The sequence below is a fragment of the Ornithorhynchus anatinus genome, chromosome 14 (assembly GCF_004115215.2).
Source record: "Ornithorhynchus anatinus isolate Pmale09 chromosome 14, mOrnAna1.pri.v4, whole genome shotgun sequence".
In the NCBI taxonomy this organism is placed as follows: domain Eukaryota; kingdom Metazoa; phylum Chordata; class Mammalia; order Monotremata; family Ornithorhynchidae; genus Ornithorhynchus; species Ornithorhynchus anatinus.
The window spans coordinates 13417758-13436960 of NC_041741.1; the positions used below are offsets into that span (position 1 = coordinate 13417758).

The window sequence follows — 19203 nt, forward strand, 5'->3', positions numbered from 1 at the left end:
AAAAAGCACAGTTCTGGGAATCAGAGGACCTGGGTTCTAATTCTGCCTCCACGACCTGTCTGCTGTATGACCTTGGGAAAGCCATTTAACTTCACTGTATCTCAGTTACCTCATCTGTAAAATGGGGATTAAGACTCTGGGACATGGACTGTGCCCAACCAGATTACCTTGTATCTACCCCAGTGCTTAGTACAGTGTCTGGCACACAGTGAGCACTTAACTACCATTAAAACACTCTTAGATATATATTAAGACTACATAGTTGACAGAGCGAATATAAAGGGGACCTCAAGACTTTCTGGACAGCATAACAAGGATCCATTTACTTGGCAGAAATGCTGCAGTTCAATTTCTGCCTGTGTGGCTTTCACAAATCTGTCTTTCACCAACAGATCAGTAAATGTGGCTGCCCTGACCCTAACCAATAGACAACTGCTTCCATGAGCAGAGGGGCAATACATGCTTTTGGAATTACTGATGGCATACATCTATTTCACTCCTGCACGCAGGATGCCCTGGAGCTGTTATCTATCTAGTCTACACTTAAGGCTTTTAAGAAAAAGGGGGAAGCCCAAGGAGCAGCTGAAAATGGTGAGACACATGATATCCCCCCATTGTCCCCCTCTGGACCGGAGGAAGTTTATCAACCAAACATTTATTGAGCACTCACTGCATGCAAAGCACTGTCCAAGCACTTGGGCGAGGACAATATACCAAGATAACAGAGTCGGTGGGCACACTCCCTGACCCACAGTGAGCAAATAATCCAGGTCGGGCAGGTAATGCTTCCAGCTCTATGACACCACTGCCATTTGCAGACTCCAGCCTCAGATTTCTGCTGGAGCCAGCACTGCTCCAAAGCCCCTATACATGGGCAGTAGTGGGAGGAAACACTAGTCTGTTGGTCTGCAGGACTGCCAATGGAGTCACTGGAGATTTTCTGCCCCTTATCTTGTGCCACTAATAGGAGCTGATGAACTTGAATGACGATCAGAAGTTGGTTACCTTACCTAAGAAAAGGCAATTGGCCATATTTATTCTCAGTTAAAGGAACAATAAGAGCTTACCTCAAAAATAAAAAGAATAGCATCTAATTCTTCCCTCTGGGACTTGTGACCTAAAATGCAATTCAAACAGAATGTTCAGAGCATAGTCTTTTTTCCACATACACGACCCCATTCAAATACGAATTCTGAACAATCTCCCAAGGCCAAATACGGCCCAAGCTGACTAATGACATTAGGGTAAAAGGAAACCTCCTAGCTCCCAACTGCCCCAAGCTCACGCACCCAACTGCCCACAAGGCAGTGCCCAGCCCTCTCGATGTTGCTTTTAGGCCAGGGCCAGCGCTGGGAACCCACAGAGAACGTCACCCACACTGCTGCAGGATGAAAACCAGACCCCGAGGAAGACTTTTAGCTTGGGCATCTCCTTCCAGGGGACTGTGCGCATGATGCCAGCTCTCCTGGCATTTGAAGTCTGGGGCATAGAGCCCACCCCCCGGGAACTAACTCTCCAAACCTAGAAATCCTTGATTTCAAAAGCCACTTTGGGAAGTAGCAGCCCTGAAGTCCCCCGACTTCCAGGGGCAGAGCAACTTTGGGGTAATTGGGGCATCTTAAACACCTGGGACTCAGGGCAATTGTCTGGCCTGGCTCACTCTCTCCAGAGTCACACCAGCCTTGGTAAGCCACACTGAGCCAGGTCCTGAAATGGAGTTTGCCATCCAGAACGGTGTTAGTTCCGGTTGGGGACGCTGCTCAGGTGAGTACAGGAGGAACTCACTGTTCCGATGGAACACTCTTATCTGACGTAGTATTTTGGGACTAGCCCCACCTCAAGTCCAAACTTTCAGAGGAAGAGTCAGAAAGGAGAAGGCCCCCGTTCCACCCATGGCATTAACTGAGGCCCTAAAAAGAGCAAACGTGGCTCCCTGATAAACATCCAGTGACATGCTCATACAAGGGGGCTCTCAGATTTCAGTGTCCGAGGTCACTTTTATTGTTTAGGCTTGTGATACCTAAAGTTTACTTGAAAAAACCTGGAAATATTTTAGTTTCTTACCTTTCTGTTTGAGGCTAACTTCAATGGTCACGAAATTTTCAAAGAAAACATAATATATGTGTGAAAAATGTTGGTCAAAAAACTGCTTAAGGTCAATGGACTCGGCATTCTCTGCAAAAGAAAAAAGGTGTAATTGCAATTTCTCTCTCCATAATTCCAGTTTTTCCATTCAGCAGAAGGATAAAGAGTGTTTCTGAAGATAACTAGTTGCGTGGGCACAGGAACCTAAACATATTCCTATTATGCCATCCTGTTCATTAGGCTTTAAAGTAAATACTGCATGTACTTCTTTCTTGCCAGCTTCCGAATGAACTTCACAATTTTCAGTGGATTTTATCTTTCTGTGCAACTACTCTCTGGGGACTGATAATGCCTGGACCACGGACGAGAACTACAACCCATTAGCAGCACTTTTGTAAATATCTTACATATTTTATTTAAGCACATACACACTCACGTACTTATCCACTTTCCTCCTGTCGGGAAATGATTTTCATGACTCTCCCCAGCTAGACAGTAAGGTCCTTGAGGGCAGTGCTGCTTTGTCACCTTGATTTGCTCCCTTTATATCTCCCCTTCCAGCTCCACAACACTTAGGTTCATACATGTAATTTTATTTATATTAATGTTCACCTCCCCCTCAAGGCCGTAAGCTTGTCATGGGCAGGAAATGTATCTGTTATAGTGTATTCTCCCAAGTGCTTAGTACAGTGCTATGCACACAGCAGGCATTTCATAAATACAATTGATGGACTACAGTGCTCAATAAATGCCATTTGCTGACTAAATTCCTCGTACGCAAGAAGTATGCTGTTCTACTTTTGAACATTCCCAGGTGCCTAGTAAAGTGTTCTGCACATGGCTGGCATTCAGTGGAAGGTGACGATAATGAGGCGAAGATGGAGGTGACCGGTTAAGCGCTTAGTATAGTACACAGTATGAGCTCAATAAATTCATTCAGTAGTATTTATTGAGGGCTTACTATGTGCAGAGCACTGTATTAAGCGCTTGGAATGTACAATTCGGATATCACTGGTTGACAAGAGGAGGAGGTGGGGGTAATGGCCAGCTCCACTCTCAGTGGCCATGAGAGAGAAGAGGGGAGGAGGATGTGCTGTCTCTCCCTCCCATACTAGTAAAGAACCAGGGGAAGCAGCATGGGCCTATAAGAAAGAGCAAGTGATTGGGGGTGAAGAGACACAGGCTCTATTCCCAGCTCTGCCACTGGCCTGCCGGGAAAACTCCGACAGAGCCCGACCTGCCTCTCAGTCACCTCAACTGAAAAATGGGGATAAAGTTAGCCCTAGGTGGGAGAGGGACTTTTCCCAATCTGCTAAACATATCCACCCCAGTGCTTAGGACGTCAAGAATGCTTAATAAATCCAATAATTAAAACTTAATCAGGGGTAGAGCAGGGAGAGGCTGCCAGCAGGGGTGGGAGGATCCTGCCAAGCAGCAGCATGGCTTATGAAATGCAGCGGGGCTTAGTGGATAGAGAATGAGGCTGGGAGTCGGAAGGTCATGGGTTCTAATCCCAGTTCTGCTACATGTCTGCTGTGTGACCTTGGGCAAGTTGCTTCCCTTCTATGGGCCTCAGTTTCCTCATCTGTAAAATGGGGATTAAGAGTGTGAGCCTCAAGTGGGGCAAGTACTGTGTCCAACCTGATTAACCTGTATCTGCCTTAGTGCTTGGCACATAGTAAGTGCTTAACAAGTACCATATTATTATTGCTATTTATCTGCTGCCAGCCCTGTCCCAGGCATGAGGACTAGCGGTGACCAGGAAAAGGCAAGTCCCTACCCACAACTGGCACTCAGCCCCCGCCCCCAATCTTGAGGTGCTCCTTCCTTACCACTGCAGCTGATGTGAGGGAGACAGAATCCAGTCTGAATAGGCTGGAAGCAGGAAGTCCCACAGCCAGCTCTTTATTGGGGAGATCAATGCCCCCTAATAGAAATAATTATGGCATTTATTAACCACTCACAATGTTAAAAGAACTGGAGTAGAAGCAGGTCATGAGACTGGACACAATCCCTGACCCACATGAGACTCAGAATGTATTTTATCCCTGCTTTACAGATGAGGAAACTGAGGTCCAGAAAGGCGTGAAGCGACTGGCCCGCGGTCACCCAGGAAGTAGGTCAGTGGCAGAATTGGAGCTCGAATCCAGTACCTCTGACTCCCAGGTACATACTCTTTCCATATTCCCTCCTTATAGATGCTACAGTTCCACATGGCAGCAAAGGCAAGGGAGAAAAGCTTTTCTGCCATAATGTTTTAGTAAAGGTTTAGGATCACAGACCCAGCAGAAAGTTACCTGACTAGGGTTCGCTCTCAACTCGCTGAATTCCTAAACCACATAGGAATGTCAACCAGAATTCAGATGTCAAAAAGGTTTTAAAAAGTGAGCTAGGATTTCCCAAAACAGAACCCCAAAACCCAAGTCAAAGGTAAACCACAATTAAGGGCTCAATCACCAGTTGCCTACTCATGTGGTGTGCTTTATAAGACTTTATGACTTGGGAATGTAAAACTCTTTCTTACACTCACTCTCACCTTCAAAATGTTGCTGTGTATGGAATAACAGAACTCCTCTCCCCCTCGTTCTTCATGCCAATTTTCTCCCCCATGCCCAATTTTCTCAGACCTGGAAAGATCAGTTCTGGGGATGGGCAGCATAGAGTGTCAAGAGAGAGCTGAGTCTGGGTATTCACATACGTTTACAGAACATTCATCTGATATAAATAATCCCACAGGGCTAAATGCCTTTCAGCATTTAGGAGAATTGAATACATAATTTTCTGGCACACCTTGAGCTAGAATGCATATTCGTCACTAACACACTTTCTCCAAAAGTGACAAGTGATCATTTATGTAGCCCTGGAATATTTATGAGGTTTTTCTGGGATAAGAATAGAGAAGTACTTAATACAGGGTTCTGAAGGAGCAGAACCTTTCACTTGGAAAGGGGTTGGGTGGGGGAAAAGAGGGCAGGCATCTTTCAAATTAAACTACTTGTACATATTATAAGCATAAAAAACCTCCAGATTTCCCCTATAAAAACTGTCCTAAAGTCTGCTAACCATTTCAGATCATTATCGTAAAAAATGGAAACGCACCTTGGAAAAATAGATTTTTAAAAAATATTATCAGGGTGTGGCAAATAGTCTTCAAAATAATGCTTTCTCACTTCAACCTTGGCAAAGTAACTCCCTCCCCCTCACCCTTTCATAGCACTATTTTTTCATACTATCTCTCTCATAGTTCTGCTTTTTGTGAATCATCTCCCTTCATGTGGGTGGCTCAAAGGCAGAATTACCTTTATGTGGGGACAGTTTTTTTTTAAATCAAATACATATCAACAGGGAAGAGACCAATTTCCTTTTAAAACAGGGTACTTTGTTATCTGTTTCAGCGAAAGAGGTTAGTTTCACAAAATAGTATAAAAGTATGCCTTTATTTGACATGGGATCAGAATCATGTGTTAAAGTAATGAATTGACATCTGTCAAATTAATTGAATTTATTTTCAAACATATATTGTTTTCAAACAATATAGAAAGAAGATGGCTGAGGTAACAGAAATGGAAGGAAAAGTTGCCACAAAAAACTAATGCGCTCTCTCTTATAGGGTGCTTTAAGGGAACAATCAGATATTAAGTAGAAATGGCATGAATACTTAATGAATTTAGGTTGTGATAATTGCCAACCAATGCCTTGAATTTCCAGAAAATAATGTTTCAAGGAAATGAGAATAACAAAGGAAAGCAAACAAAATAACCAACATAAAATCCACCTAACCTTCTATAACTTATTTCAGGAACCAAGACCTCTTTATCCCAATTTCCTCCCAAACAGAAGGTTAACCAACCCCAGAACTCATACTCTTGATGACCCAATACCAAAGATGTCCAAGCTTTCCTTTATGGTATTTCTTTCCAGTAAGCACTCGATAAATGCAACTGGTTGATTGATTGCTCAGCTCAGATCGTCCCTCCCTTGATTTCACCCCACACTGATCCATTGTACATGTGGACTTCAAGAAGCTGAGGGTAGATGGGTGGAAAGAAGTGGACAGTCAGGAGCACGGGAGTTGGGGGAAGAGGGAGGGAGCTGAGGGGGAGAGCTGAGAAACGTATCTTTGAACACATGCGAGAGAACTAGATATTCAGCTGTTTAGAACACGTTCGGTTCCAGCACACTTAAAGGAAGGGCAAAAGTTTTTTTTTCCAAACCCGCAGGAAGTAGTGTGTTGGTCAAGACTTCAAACGAGACAATGACAGCCTCTCTGCAGTTCAGCACAGGCCAGAGCTTGGTCAGTGGGCCCTGGTCCAGCCTGAGAGCCAGCAGCGGAAAGGTGGGCCAAGGATGGGTTGGAGTCGGCATGGCTCAGGCAGGCTGATTACCTCCATCTCATCTATTACCTTTATCTGGGTGCGGACCTCTAGCCCACTTCCTGCCCCTGACCCGGAATGCCCTCCCTCCTCATATCCGACAATTACTCTCCCCCACTTCAAGGCTTTATTGAAGGCAGATCTCCTCCAAGAGGCCTTCCCTGACTAAGCCCTCGTTTCGTCTTCTCCCACTCCATTCTATGTCGCCTTGATTTACTCCCTTTATTCATCCCACCTTTACAGCACTTATGTACAAATCTGTAATGTTCTTCTAGGGTTGTAAACTGGTTGTGGGCAGGGAATATGTCCAATTATTTTTATACTGTACTCTACCAAGCACTTAGTACAGTGCTCTGCACATAGTAAGCGCTCAGTAAATACAACTGACTACATCCAGTGAGTCATGTTGGGCCAGAGAAAGGGATCCAGAGGGGCAATTCCACAAGGCCTTGTAGCTCCAGGAAGTCAGGCCAGGAGCAAAGTAGGCCCCATCAAAATCATCCCTCTGAGACCAGAACAACATTCAGCAGATTCGGGTTGGGCCCCATAATTTTGACTCATGCCTCTAGGGTGAGGAGAACTTCTGAAAAAGTTGAAAGGGATAGTTTTAACAAAGATAATACTTTTCCAACCCGAGTGTCCCAAAAGCAATTTTATTCACTTAAAAACTTCCCCTCAAAGTGGACTGTATGAAGTCCCTAAAAAAATACATTGTGATCATTCCAGTTTAAAACAGCCAACTCTCCACATTTTAACAAGCTCTGCATACTTATGGCATTTACTAAGCATTTATGGTGCACTAAGATCTGGGGTGGTTTCAAGGTTACGAGACTGACACAGTTCCTGTCCCACTCATACTTCACAATCTATTTTATCCCCATTTTACACTTGAGGAAACTAAGGCCCAGGGAAGCTTAGCAGCATGAGAAGAAATGCAACCTAGTGGCGAGACAGAGGACCTGGGTTCTAATCCTGACTCTGCCACCTGAGTGCTGTCTGATCTTGGGCAAGTGATTTAACTATTCTGTGCCTCAATTTCCTCATCCATAAAATGGGATGAAATATCTGTTCTCCCTCCCCCTTTGACTGTGGACCCCATGTGAGGCGGGGTCCGCGTCCAATCTGCTAATTTTGTATTTACCTAGGTGCTTAGTACAATGCTTGACACACAGTAAGCGCTTAACACACACCACTTTTATTATTATTCTTTCTTGGTGACTTGCCCAAGGTCACTCGCAGCTGGCCAGAAGCAGATCTGGGGCTTGAAGGGGTCTTCTGACTCCCAGGCTCATGCTCTATGTTTTAACAAAATAATCCAAGAACAGGCAATCATTTCAGTTTGGACATTTGGATTTAGCTTTCTAGCTTTCATTTTTGGGAATGGATAATCTAACCCAAACTTTTCTGGAAAGCCCAGCGTTAGGGACAGCTACATTCAAATATTCAAGATAAAGGATTGTTAATAGGCTCAGTGAATAACTGATTAAGTGATACTCGGATGTTTCTAAATAACTTCAGGAGAGCAGTTTGCCACATGGTTAGTTTCTATAGTTACCACAATTTCCTTAGGAAAAAAGAAGTTCTTTGAAACATTTAATGGAAGCGATGTGTTAAACTGAAGGACAACAGACGTTCCAGGCACTTCCAAAATCATAAATCCACTAGTTTTAAATTTGGTACTTTCAGAATGTACAACAAAAATCCTGAAAAGGCTGCTTTTCATTTTATTTATTGCACTTGTTGAGCACATACGTTGGGCCACACACTGCACTTAAGGGCAGAAAACTACAAAAATCCTTCGAGTCAGACCAACGATCATTAGTGTTTTGCTAAAAAGAACAGGAGAAAAAAATTACATGTCACCTGCACAGGGAGTTCAAATGTAAAAGTGCCTAAGTCAATAGGCTCAAAGACACGCAGCGGCTCGTAACATCTATTCCCCTCCAGAACAGTAAAGAAATCAGCTGCTTCTGGACATTATTTGTTTTACTTAAAATATAGAATGGTCATGTAGGATATCTGGAGACAGTATTATAAAGGTTTGCAATCGCAAGAGAAAGATATTCTCCAGAACACAAAAAGGGAAGGAAGTTCCAGCTCAACCACTAAAGTGAAACCTTCCATACAGGATGTTCTACAGGCATTGCTGCATAGAGTTGAGTACACACAAATGAAAGCCCCATGAAATGCTACTGAAGAGAGAAAGAATGAAATGAAAAGTAAAACAGAAGACACTTTATCAAAAGACCCAAGATGCAACTGCTGAAGATTAGATGGGTTGCTTTCTTCCTATGTCTCATCCAAGTTCTGTTTTGGGGACTGAAATTGATTCAGAAAAAGCATTAGGATCAAAGCTGATCTGTGATAGAGAATGGTATTTCTGAGCCTACTGTGATATATAGCCTAATACCGATGAGTCTTGGGGCAGCATCAAATAAACAGTAGGCTAGAAGTCAGAAAAAGGGCATTTCATCTTACTGTGTTATTGGCAGGGGGCAGGATGCATAGTCTGAAAGAAGACTAGCTCTTATAGTTTTAGAGTAAATGCAGATGACCTGAGATTGGACACGGGCCAATACACAGTGTCCACCTTAAAGAATAGAAAAAATAATGATTGTGATTAATGTTGGTATTTGTTAAGCGCTATGTGCCAAGCACTGTTCTAAGCGCTGGGGTAGATACAAAGTAATCAGGTTGTCCCACGTGAGGCTCACAGTCTTCATCCCCATTTTACAGATGAGGGAACTGGGGCCCAGAGAAGTGAAGTGACTTGCCCAACGTCACACAGCTGACAAGTGGCGGAGCCGGGGTTAGAACCTATTACCTCTGACTCCCAAGCCCGTGCTCTTTCCACTGAGCTGCGCTGCTTCTCTACTGCAGCTTGGTCACTAACATTGATAAAAGAGAAAATATTAAAGGAAATAATGTGTCAAACCATTTTTTCCCCTTTCTTTTTAAAATAAAGTGAAAAGTATTTCTTTGGGATTTTCATCAGGATCTTACCTGGGGAAACTGTTCCTGGGGAAAAACATTCAAGAAAATTTTCTTTCCGAAACACAAAAACTCTCTATACAAAAACAAAGGACATCACCCTCTAAGTTAACTTCCTCTGGGGGACAGAGTCTAGGTTATCTTTACCCAGGCAATGAATCTCTCAGTAAGCGTGTCTTCTTAAACTTAAAAAGAAAAGGAAGAAAATATCTTTGCAGCACTTCTGCTAGGAAGGTTCATAGCAGCCTTTCAACAGGCGCTACTAAAACCCAGCTATCAACCACTCAATCCCTTCAAATTGACACTGAGCACTGCACTAAACCCTTGGGAAAGTACAACAGAATAGATGGACACAATCCCTGCCCTCAAGAAATTTACAATCTAGAAGGGGGAACGAGACATTGAAATAAATTACAGGTGGGACTAATCTGCTTATATTTTATCTATCCCTGGGCTTTGCACAGTGTTTGACACCTAGAAAGAACTTAAATGTCACACATTAAGGGATATACTTTATCCCTTAAAAAGTGGGATAAATGCTGGGTGCTCACAATGCATTACAGTCATGCGAATTAATCATAGCACCAGATGAGACCCTATTACATGAAAATTTAGGATGTGGGAAGAAAAGATTTTGATCATTTGGAAAATAGAATAGCAGCAGCAAGGTCTAGTGGAAAGAGCATGGGCCCAGGAGACAGAGGACCTGGGTTCTAAACCCAGCTCCACCACTTATGTGTGTGACCTTGGGGCCTCAGTTTCCTCATCTGTAAAATGGGGATTAAGACTGTGAGCCTCACGTGGGACAGGGACTATGTCCAACCCGATTATTTTGTATCTACCCCAGCACTTAGTACAGTATCTGGCACATAGTGTGTGCTTAACAAATGCCACAATTATTATTTTCAGCATTGCTCCAGGTAAATGATGCTCGTTATAACCCAATGTACCACTTCTTATTATGCTGATACACAGCAGAACTTTATGGAAAACATTTGCTGGACAGGTCAGAAAAATTTTGTGAGTTTACATGTATTTTGGGTAGGCTGACCTTGAGGTTGAGGGATGGGAGTTAGGTCCCGATGGGTAGAATGAAGGGGGTTACTGACTGACTGACTGTTTCCGAGTTGTAGGGAGCATGGTCCAAGCAACTGAATGTTTATACACCTAGGTACTTTACTGTATGTTTCTTACTAATCTTTTCAGGAAAGAAACTGCACCACTGAGTGTGTTTCCAGTAAGTTAGTACCAGAACTATAATTTTAACTTAGGCTGAAGTTTTCATTTTGTTGCTCGGGCACTAAGCCTGTCCCTTCTGGCTCTTCCCACTATCTCCCATAAGCCCACATCATCTAGATTTGTTGATAAGATTTCCTATTCCTCCCCTACAGGGATAGTGTCGACCAATTCTCTTGCATTGGACTCTCCCAAGTGCTTAGTTCATTGCTCTGCACACTGTAAAGGCTCGATAAGTATCTCTGACTGCTCTCTATCTCAGATCGTGAGTCCCAGTTGGAACAGGAAGTCTGTCTGATCTCATGTGACCAGCTGATACCTATCCCAGCGCTTAGCACTAAGCACTTAATAAATACCATAATTATTAATATGGTCCTAGTGATGCTAGTACATGTGAAAGCCTGCAGTAGGTCTCCTTACTTTATCCAAGAGACGGCAAAACTGCACTAATCCAAGTTCTACAATCCTATTACTTAAGGTCCTCCCTTCCCCTCACTGCAAGAAGGCCCAAGAGCATGTTTGAAGGGGAGTGGATCCAGAAAAGAGCAGATGGGCAGAGCTTGAAGCCCAAGAGCAGAGTAAATGTTCAGACAGTTGTAGGCCTGGTTTCCCCTAACCATGATCGTTTCAATGGTTTGGATTACAGCCATTTACATTTTCAAAAATCTTAGATGCTTCACAATGTTTTCCTAACTCTTAGGAAAGATGTGACCTTTAAAAATACACAGAAAGGGGGGAAACTGAAGGCTGAATCAGCTGGGATAGACTTTCTGGGTTCCCAATATAGTATTTCAGCTCACAGGGACCAGGACTGGAAATAAGCTTACAGTTTACAAAAAGCCTTCAAATACAAAAGAATTACACTTTCCTAATTCTACTTCTGTGATCACTGGTATCCATTTAGATGCTGAGAATCTACAAAATTTTAAAGTACTCCTCTTCAAATTAAATTACCCACTTGCTCATTTTAATGGTCCCAGACAATTGTGCTGAATAACATGATTACTCGTTTTTATTCATCTGCAGTGCAAAAACTATACCACAAGGCCACAGAGCCGCAAAAAGTAAAATAAAAAACAAGGACTCAGAGACGGTATCTCTTTATGTTCATGGGCTTGCAGTTCCAGGTTTGGTTCACCCCAACAATAGGCTGACTCGCAATTAGAGCTTTTTGGCCGGGTTCAGCACGGCTCACCTTGAGATGTGAGGTTGGGCCTGTCCAGGAAGGGCAGGTCAGTGACCCAGCTTTCTGTGCGTGCTTCCTGGCAGCCAGGAAAAATGTGTGATGGACAGCTCCTGTCCTGGGGTGTTGGCAGCCTGCCCTCTCCCGGCACTGCTGGAAGGAGTGTGGCTCAGGGGAAGGAGCACTGGCCTGGGAGTCAGAGGGACCTGGGTTCTAATCCCAGCTCCACTTGTCCGGTGTGTGACCTTGGGCAAGTCACTTCACTTCTCTGGGCCTCGGTTACCTCATCTGTAAAATGGGGATTAAGACTGTGAGCCCCATGTGGGACAGGGACTGTGTCCAACTTGATTTGCTTGTATCTATGCCCGCGCTTAGTTTAGTGCCTGGCACATAGTAAATACTTAAATACCACAATTATTATTACTATCATCATCCTACTTGGATCCCGTGGAGTGCTTAGAGGCCATCTACTAGGGTGGCACAGAGGTCACTCATCCTCCGACTGCTACTGCATCAGTCTCCTTTCTGACCTCCCAACCTCCTGCCTCTGCCCACTTTAGTACATACGTCACTCTGCTGCCCGGATTATCTTTCTATACAAACGTTCAGGGCATGTCACCCCCTCTCCTCAAAAATCTCCAGTGGTTGCCTATCAACCAATTGTCTTCAGAGCCCTCCATCACCTGACCCCCTCTCACCTCACCTCCTTTCTCTCCTTCTACAGCCCAGCCCACACACTCCACTCCTCTGCTGCTAACCTCCTCACTGTGCCTCATTCTCGCCTGTCCCGCCATCGACCCCTGGCCCACATCCTACCTCTGGCCTGGAACGCCCTCCCTCCTCAAATCCAAACAATCACACTTCCTCCCTTCAGAGCTGTACTGAAGGCTCACCTCCTCCAAGAGGGCTTCCCCAACTAAGCCCCTTTTCCTCAGTTCCCCCTCCCCTCCGCATCGTCCAGACTCACTCCCTTTGCTCTACCCGCCCTCGTCGCCCCACGGCACTTTTGTATATATGTACATATCTATAATTCTATTTATATTAATGCCTGTTTACTTGTTTTGATGTGTAGATAGCTATAATTCGAATTATTTATATTGATACCTGTTTACTTGTTTTGATGTGTAGATAGCTATAATTCTGTTTATTTAAATTGATGCCTGTTTTCTTGTTTTGATATCTGCCTTCCTGCTCTAGACTGTAAGCCTAGTGTGGGCAGAGATTGTCTCTATTGCTGAATTGTTCTTTCCAAGTTCTCAGTACAGTGCTCTGCACACAGTAAGCGCTAGATAAATACGACTGAATGAATGAAAGAAACCAAATGCATTCTGTCGATCAGGATGGCTGGAGGTCACGGTTCTTGAGGCAGGCTTGACTGAGGCACTAGTGAAGCGGACCTCCCTAAGGGATTATTCGTTCCATTAAGCTGCCCCAAAACACCGTAGGTCTTAGTTACCAGGTCTGGAGTAGACACAATACTATAAACAACTAACAACCATTCAGTCTCCAGGCAGAAAACCCCAAGACTTTATTATTACTAAGGAATTAGAACAAAGACATTATGGAACAGAGCCAACTTTTGTGAGAGTTAACACCAGAATGGGACATTCCGGGCTTGGGTGGGAGGCAAAAGACACCTAAATAGTACAATTCAAGGAATTGCAAGGAATTTCCTCGCATTTATTTGAAAGAAACATCAAAGATGCATTTTTTCATTAATTTGTTTGGGTACTCCTTGCTTCTCCTAACTTTTGTACATTATAAGCAGTACTTGTTTTTGTCCAGATTCATTACATGTGTCATAACCAAACACCCTCTACAGAGGTTCCCGACCTTTCTCCTATTCTTGGGTCTAAGATTCACTGTTTGTCCTTGGGAGATTCCCTTCACCTCTTTGTCAGCCTGAGTTTCACACCTTTGATAATAATACCTGTCCCTAAAACGCGAGACAAGTAATGAGAGGATTACTTGTAATAAGTAATAAGATGCTATCTGCAAGGAACTCTGAGTTCCTTGGAAGAAAAAGCACTAAATACATGGTAATTATTATTCTGCTCCTTTCATAGCAGATTGATTATTTGGAGATGTTACACATATACCCTTGGAAAGAGGGTGAATGGATTTCACTAAAAAGTTGGACCACCACAACAGAAAACAATCCATTTACCAAGAAAATATGTCCACCAGAGTGATGAGGGCTACTGACAATATTCATTCACCAAAACTTATATCATGTTCGTACAGTTAAATTGAATGGAATAAGAGAAAGATGTAATATTCTAAAACTGAAAGGGACTTCCAGTAGACTTCAAAACAATAATGGATAACACATCCTTTTAGGAAAACAATTATCAACCAAAATGAGGTGGGAGTCAGTACTTTTCTATGCAGTCAAAACAATCTCTATTAGTAGAACTGTCTGAATAGCCAAAAGTTTGCCAGTCCAATTTAACAGAACTTATTTTATAAATAGTAAATTACGCAATCACATATATCTGCAAAACTGCAGCTAGCAAAAACAAAACTACTGTTACAGGTCAAATGTTTTCCCATAATATTGACAACTATACAATTGCTATGTAATCAGTACCTCTTTTATGGGTTTAAACCACATTAAACAGGATAAGCTCCTCTTCTACGGTAACTAGAGAGGACAAATATAACCGAATATGAATAATGCAATTCTAACCTAACTTTCTTTAGAAACAAATTCTCCCCAGGAGTGACATCATTATTTAAAACTCCACATGTCTTTTAGGAACACATTAAAGTTGTGCTATGATTCCTCTAGTTCATGAACAATAAATCAGACATGCTCAAAGTCATCTTTGTTTTCAGGAGAACGAGATTTTTTTTTAACCAAAGAAAGCTTTAAGGAAAGTTAACAGACCTTAGATATAAAATGGCACCAGACATAACACATGAATATAGAAACCAAGTCATTTTTTGTGCCTAAAATAACTTTTCCAGTTTGACTCCAAGTTGCGATCCTCTGAGTAACCACAAATAGCTCCCAAACTAAGAAACTGCCCCCAGAGCCAAACTGGGAGCAAGTCCAGAAGGTTGGATTTTTCCCACAGGAAAAAGTTACACTGACGTGCGTCTGCTGTGACTGATCTCACAAATTTAGAGCTAGAAAATTCCTCCATGAACATTTCCTTACCATAGTTGAACACAAATTAAGTTGTATACCAATATCATTTAAATGTCTTTATAAGAGGCTCGGATGAGGGCAAAATTTGTGATCATATGTAAATATAGGACAAAATGAGAATTTTTTTTTTGTAGCTCATTCTGTTTTCCATAGTTTTTGGCAAATTGCTAAAAGAGGTTTCAGTGTAGTTCTAACTCACAGTCAGCCATTTACGAAAGGGGAGAATAGGTTTCATTTAACAACCTGAAGCCAATCCAGGCCAAAGCTATACACTGACCCAAATAGGTGGAGGATACACATACTAATGACAATTTAGAGGCTGCAGAAAAGAGCAAGGTTTTTCTCAGTCGCAAAACTTACCGAAAGGTTTTAGAGCTTGACGTACAAGATCTAGCTAACCTATCTAATTAGTAACGTCTGTAAGTGCAGCATCATTTTCAGAAACTGTTAAATCTCTGCAGCTGGAGAACACCTTTAAGAACTGCTGCAAATAATATTCATAGACATCTGACAATGCAGTGTTAGTACTGGGCAACTGAAAATACTTTCAGGACTAGTTTTGAACCATGGTTTTCACCAAAAATGACTGAGGTTAGCTGTGTTTCCCCCATACCATGGGATGAAAAAGCAGAAGACATCGCCCTCCATTAACCACAAAAAATACTGTAGCGTTTTCATCTGGGGATACTAACTGAGCACAAAGTACTGTACTAAACGATGGTTTCGTATTTTTTCCTCCAACCTGTGCTCCATCAAAAAAAATTATAACTTTTGAAAGGCCATGGGGCTTAACGGTAGTGATTATGGAAGAGCAGATTTACAAATTCTTGAGGAAATAGTCACAGTGGCTCAGAGTTAAAGAAAACCTCTGGTGTCTCTGCAAATGTCCCCACCAGAGGGTTAAATGGGTAAAATGATTTCCTCCAAAATGCCCGTTTAAACAAGATGTCTGTGGTGCAGCGGGGTGAACCCGCAGATTCCAGATTTGTAGATACGGATCGGCTTCCTCACCACAAACTAGGGGGAGTCTCTGGACCTGTTACTCTCTTACCTCCATGATCTGGAAGGCTTTGCTCCAGGTGACTATCCCTTGTTTCACCACATTCTGGTGGGTGTACACAAATTGTCTTTGGCCTGCCACAATGGCAGCAGCAGGTCCTCATGCAATAAGGTGAGTGGGATGGGAAGTAGGAGAAGTGTATGGAGGGGGAGGATAAGACTACTAGATGGCAGCTAAATGGGTTAACCCCTTGGCACTGCTGCATTTCTTGCTGTTACTTTATTGGGCTATTCATCGTTTTTCACTGTAGTTTCTTGCTATGACTTTTTTCCCCCACCCTGAATTTTCCCATTTTAACCCCAACGCATCTATCTTCTCACCCTCCCAACCTCTGGTCTTAGACTGTGAGCCCCCTGTATGCCACAGCACTATCTGAACTATCCATAATTCTTTTCCCTAGTCTATTGTTTGCCCAAATTAAGTGGTTAATAGATGCAATAAAAACCAATAGGAGTGGCAAGGCAACTGGGAGAAGTGGGGACTGGCAGAGTGGTGGATAGGGGTGTGAATAGTTTTACTGAGGAAAGGAGAGGGAGGGGCTCATTTACTGTCCCAGAACCTAATCCCTTTTATCCTTTTATTTTATATATACACACACACACACAATTGACTGGAATAGCCTTTCACAGTTTACTTATGCACCTCTTTTACAAAACAATCATCCCCCAGCAAAGTGAAAGATCAGTATGATTTCTCCTTGCCAACTCCAATATGACTTGATTACAAGCAAATTTATTGAGTGCTTACTGTGTGCAAAGCACTGTACTAATATAACAACAACAACAAAATGGACATATTCCTGCCTATTTCTGGAGTCTAAGTAATTGGCCAGGTCTCCATAGCTCTCCTTATTACAGCTGGAGAGTCCTGGGCTCTCAAGAGCAGGCAAGATTGAATTCTCTTTTCCATTATATCCATTCAATATCAGGCTCTTGCCATTTATCAGACTGGAGAGATCTTCATGCAACCTTGCCTAATCTTTGAGCTACATGCTTGGAACGGACCCAGAAAAGAGAGTTAAGAAGGACTGATTCTCCCATTTCAGGGGCATTTCAGGCTAGACCCGCACTGCCCTCCATCAAATGTGGCAGCTATGGTGCCAGGTTCAAATCGGACAGAGAAGTCCCCATGCACACCCCCTGAGGGATAGGCAGCGGGTTTAATTCCCACCTGTGTATGTTCTCCCGGCACTTAGTACGTGCTTAATAAATACTATAATTACTACTACTGGCCTGCAAATCTCAGCAACCTACATACCATTTTGTTCTTGCTTAACTCACTGCTCCAGTCAAACCACAAAGGGAAAGCCCTGCAATTAAGGAGATGCCTGGAGGGCACCCCACTTTTCAATCAATCAGTGGAATTTATTGAACACTTACTGTGTGCAGACCACAGTACTAAAAACTTGGGAGAGTACAATACAGAGTTGGTGAACACATTCCTTGCCTACAAGGGTTATATAGGCTACTACAGTTCGGAAAGCAGAGAGAGAGAAAATAGATCTAAGTTGCATTTGCCCAGATTGATGGAAGGGTTCTCAGGCTGAAAGTTACTGGAAGTTACTATTAAGTTAGTTCATTTCCTAAATTTAGCCATTTTTTATTCTCTGTTTGGAGAAGCACTGATTTTTTCCATCTTTCATGTCATGATATTGTTTAGTTTAAGTGAACTTACGGTAAACTTGAGAAGCGGCACGATCTAGTGGATAGAGCAGAGGCCTAGGAGTCAGAAGGACTGGGTCCTAATTCTGGCTCTGCCACTTATCTGCTGTGGGACCCTGAGCAAGTCACAACTTCTCTCTGCCTCAGTTACCTCATCTGTAAAATGGAGAATCTTATGCGGGGCATGGTCTATGTCCAATCTGGTGCCTCTATCCTAGCGCTTCGTACAATGCCTGGCACATAGTACAAGCTAAAATACTACTCCCCAAAACTTTTGATAAAAAGTAACTATTTGGGGACATGTTACTTCAGTTCCCCACTCTAAAGAGAGCCCACCTTGATATAATTTCTTATTTATTCATAGTAATGTCTGTCTCCTCCCTCTAGACTTGTAAGCTCACTAAGGGCAGAGAATACGTCTGCTTATTCTGCTGTATTGTATTCACCCAATCGCTTAGTACTGTGCCACATTGTAAGCGTTCAATGAATGCCATCGATTGAGGGCTTATTGTGGGCCGAGCACTATACTACACTGTAAATTTGATGTGGGCAGGGAATGTGTCTGTTATATTGCTCTTTTGAACTCCCCCAAGGGCTTAGTTCAGTGCTCTGCACATAATAAGCCCTCAATAAATAGGACTGACTGACAGATTTGGGAGAGCACACAACGGAGATGGTAGACATTCCCTGCTCACAAACGTCCCCTAAAGTGCTCTCAAAACCAATACCAGTTTAGCCCCCCTGACATCTGAGAACTCTCTATCATGGGATTTTAATGTGTGGCTTAATGGACAGAGCATGGGCCTGGGAGTCAGAAGGACACCTGTCTGCTGTGTGCCCTTGGGCACGTCATCTTGCTTCTCTGTGCCTCAGTTCCCTCATCTGTCAAATGGGAATTAAGACCGTGAGCCCCATGTGGGCCAGGGACTGTACCCAACAAAATTTGGTTGTATAATAATAATGATGATGGTATTTGTTAAGTGCTTACCATGTGCCAAGCACTGTTCTAAACGCTGGGGTGGCTACAAGGTAATCAGCTTGTCCCACATGGGGCTCATGCTCTCAATCCCCACTTTACAGATGAAGTAACTGAGGCCCAGAGAAGTGAAGTGACTACCCCAAGGTCGCACAGCAGACAAGTGGCGGAGCGGGGACTGGAACCCAAGACCTCTGACTCCCAAGTCCAAGACAGCTCTGCCACTTGTCAGCTGTGTGACTGTGGGCAAGTCACTTTACTTCTCTGTGCCTCAGTTCCCTCATCTGTAAAAAATGGGGATTAAGACTGTGAGCCCCACGTGAGACAACCTGATTCCCCTGTGTCTACCCCAGCGCTTAGAACAGTGCTCTGCACATAGTAAGCGCTTAACAAATACCAACATTATTATTATTTTGCTTTCTTTTGCTGCCTGTCTCCTCCGCTGAGACTATGAGCCCATTGTTGGGCCAGGATTGTCTCTATC

The 19203-nt window shown here is 43.2% G+C and overlaps 1 protein-coding gene across 6 annotated transcripts in view; it reads right to left on the minus strand.

Annotated features, from left to right (window-relative positions):
• Positions 1-19203, minus strand: part of RALGAPA1 (Ral GTPase activating protein catalytic subunit alpha 1) — a 137341-nt gene that overhangs the window by 116571 nt on the left and 1567 nt on the right. For all 6 annotated transcript variants that reach the window (XR_003764474.2, XM_029079391.2, XM_029079389.2 and 3 more), the window contains exons 2-3: positions 2065-2175; positions 1068-1117 (exon numbers count right to left, since the gene is read on the minus strand). Coding sequence is in view for 5 of the 6 variants with exons in the window: in XM_029079391.2 (XP_028935224.1) it covers positions 1068-1117; positions 2065-2175 (161 nt within the window). In the remaining variant the exon portion in view is untranslated. The remainder of the gene's footprint in view (positions 1-1067; positions 1118-2064; positions 2176-19203) is intronic.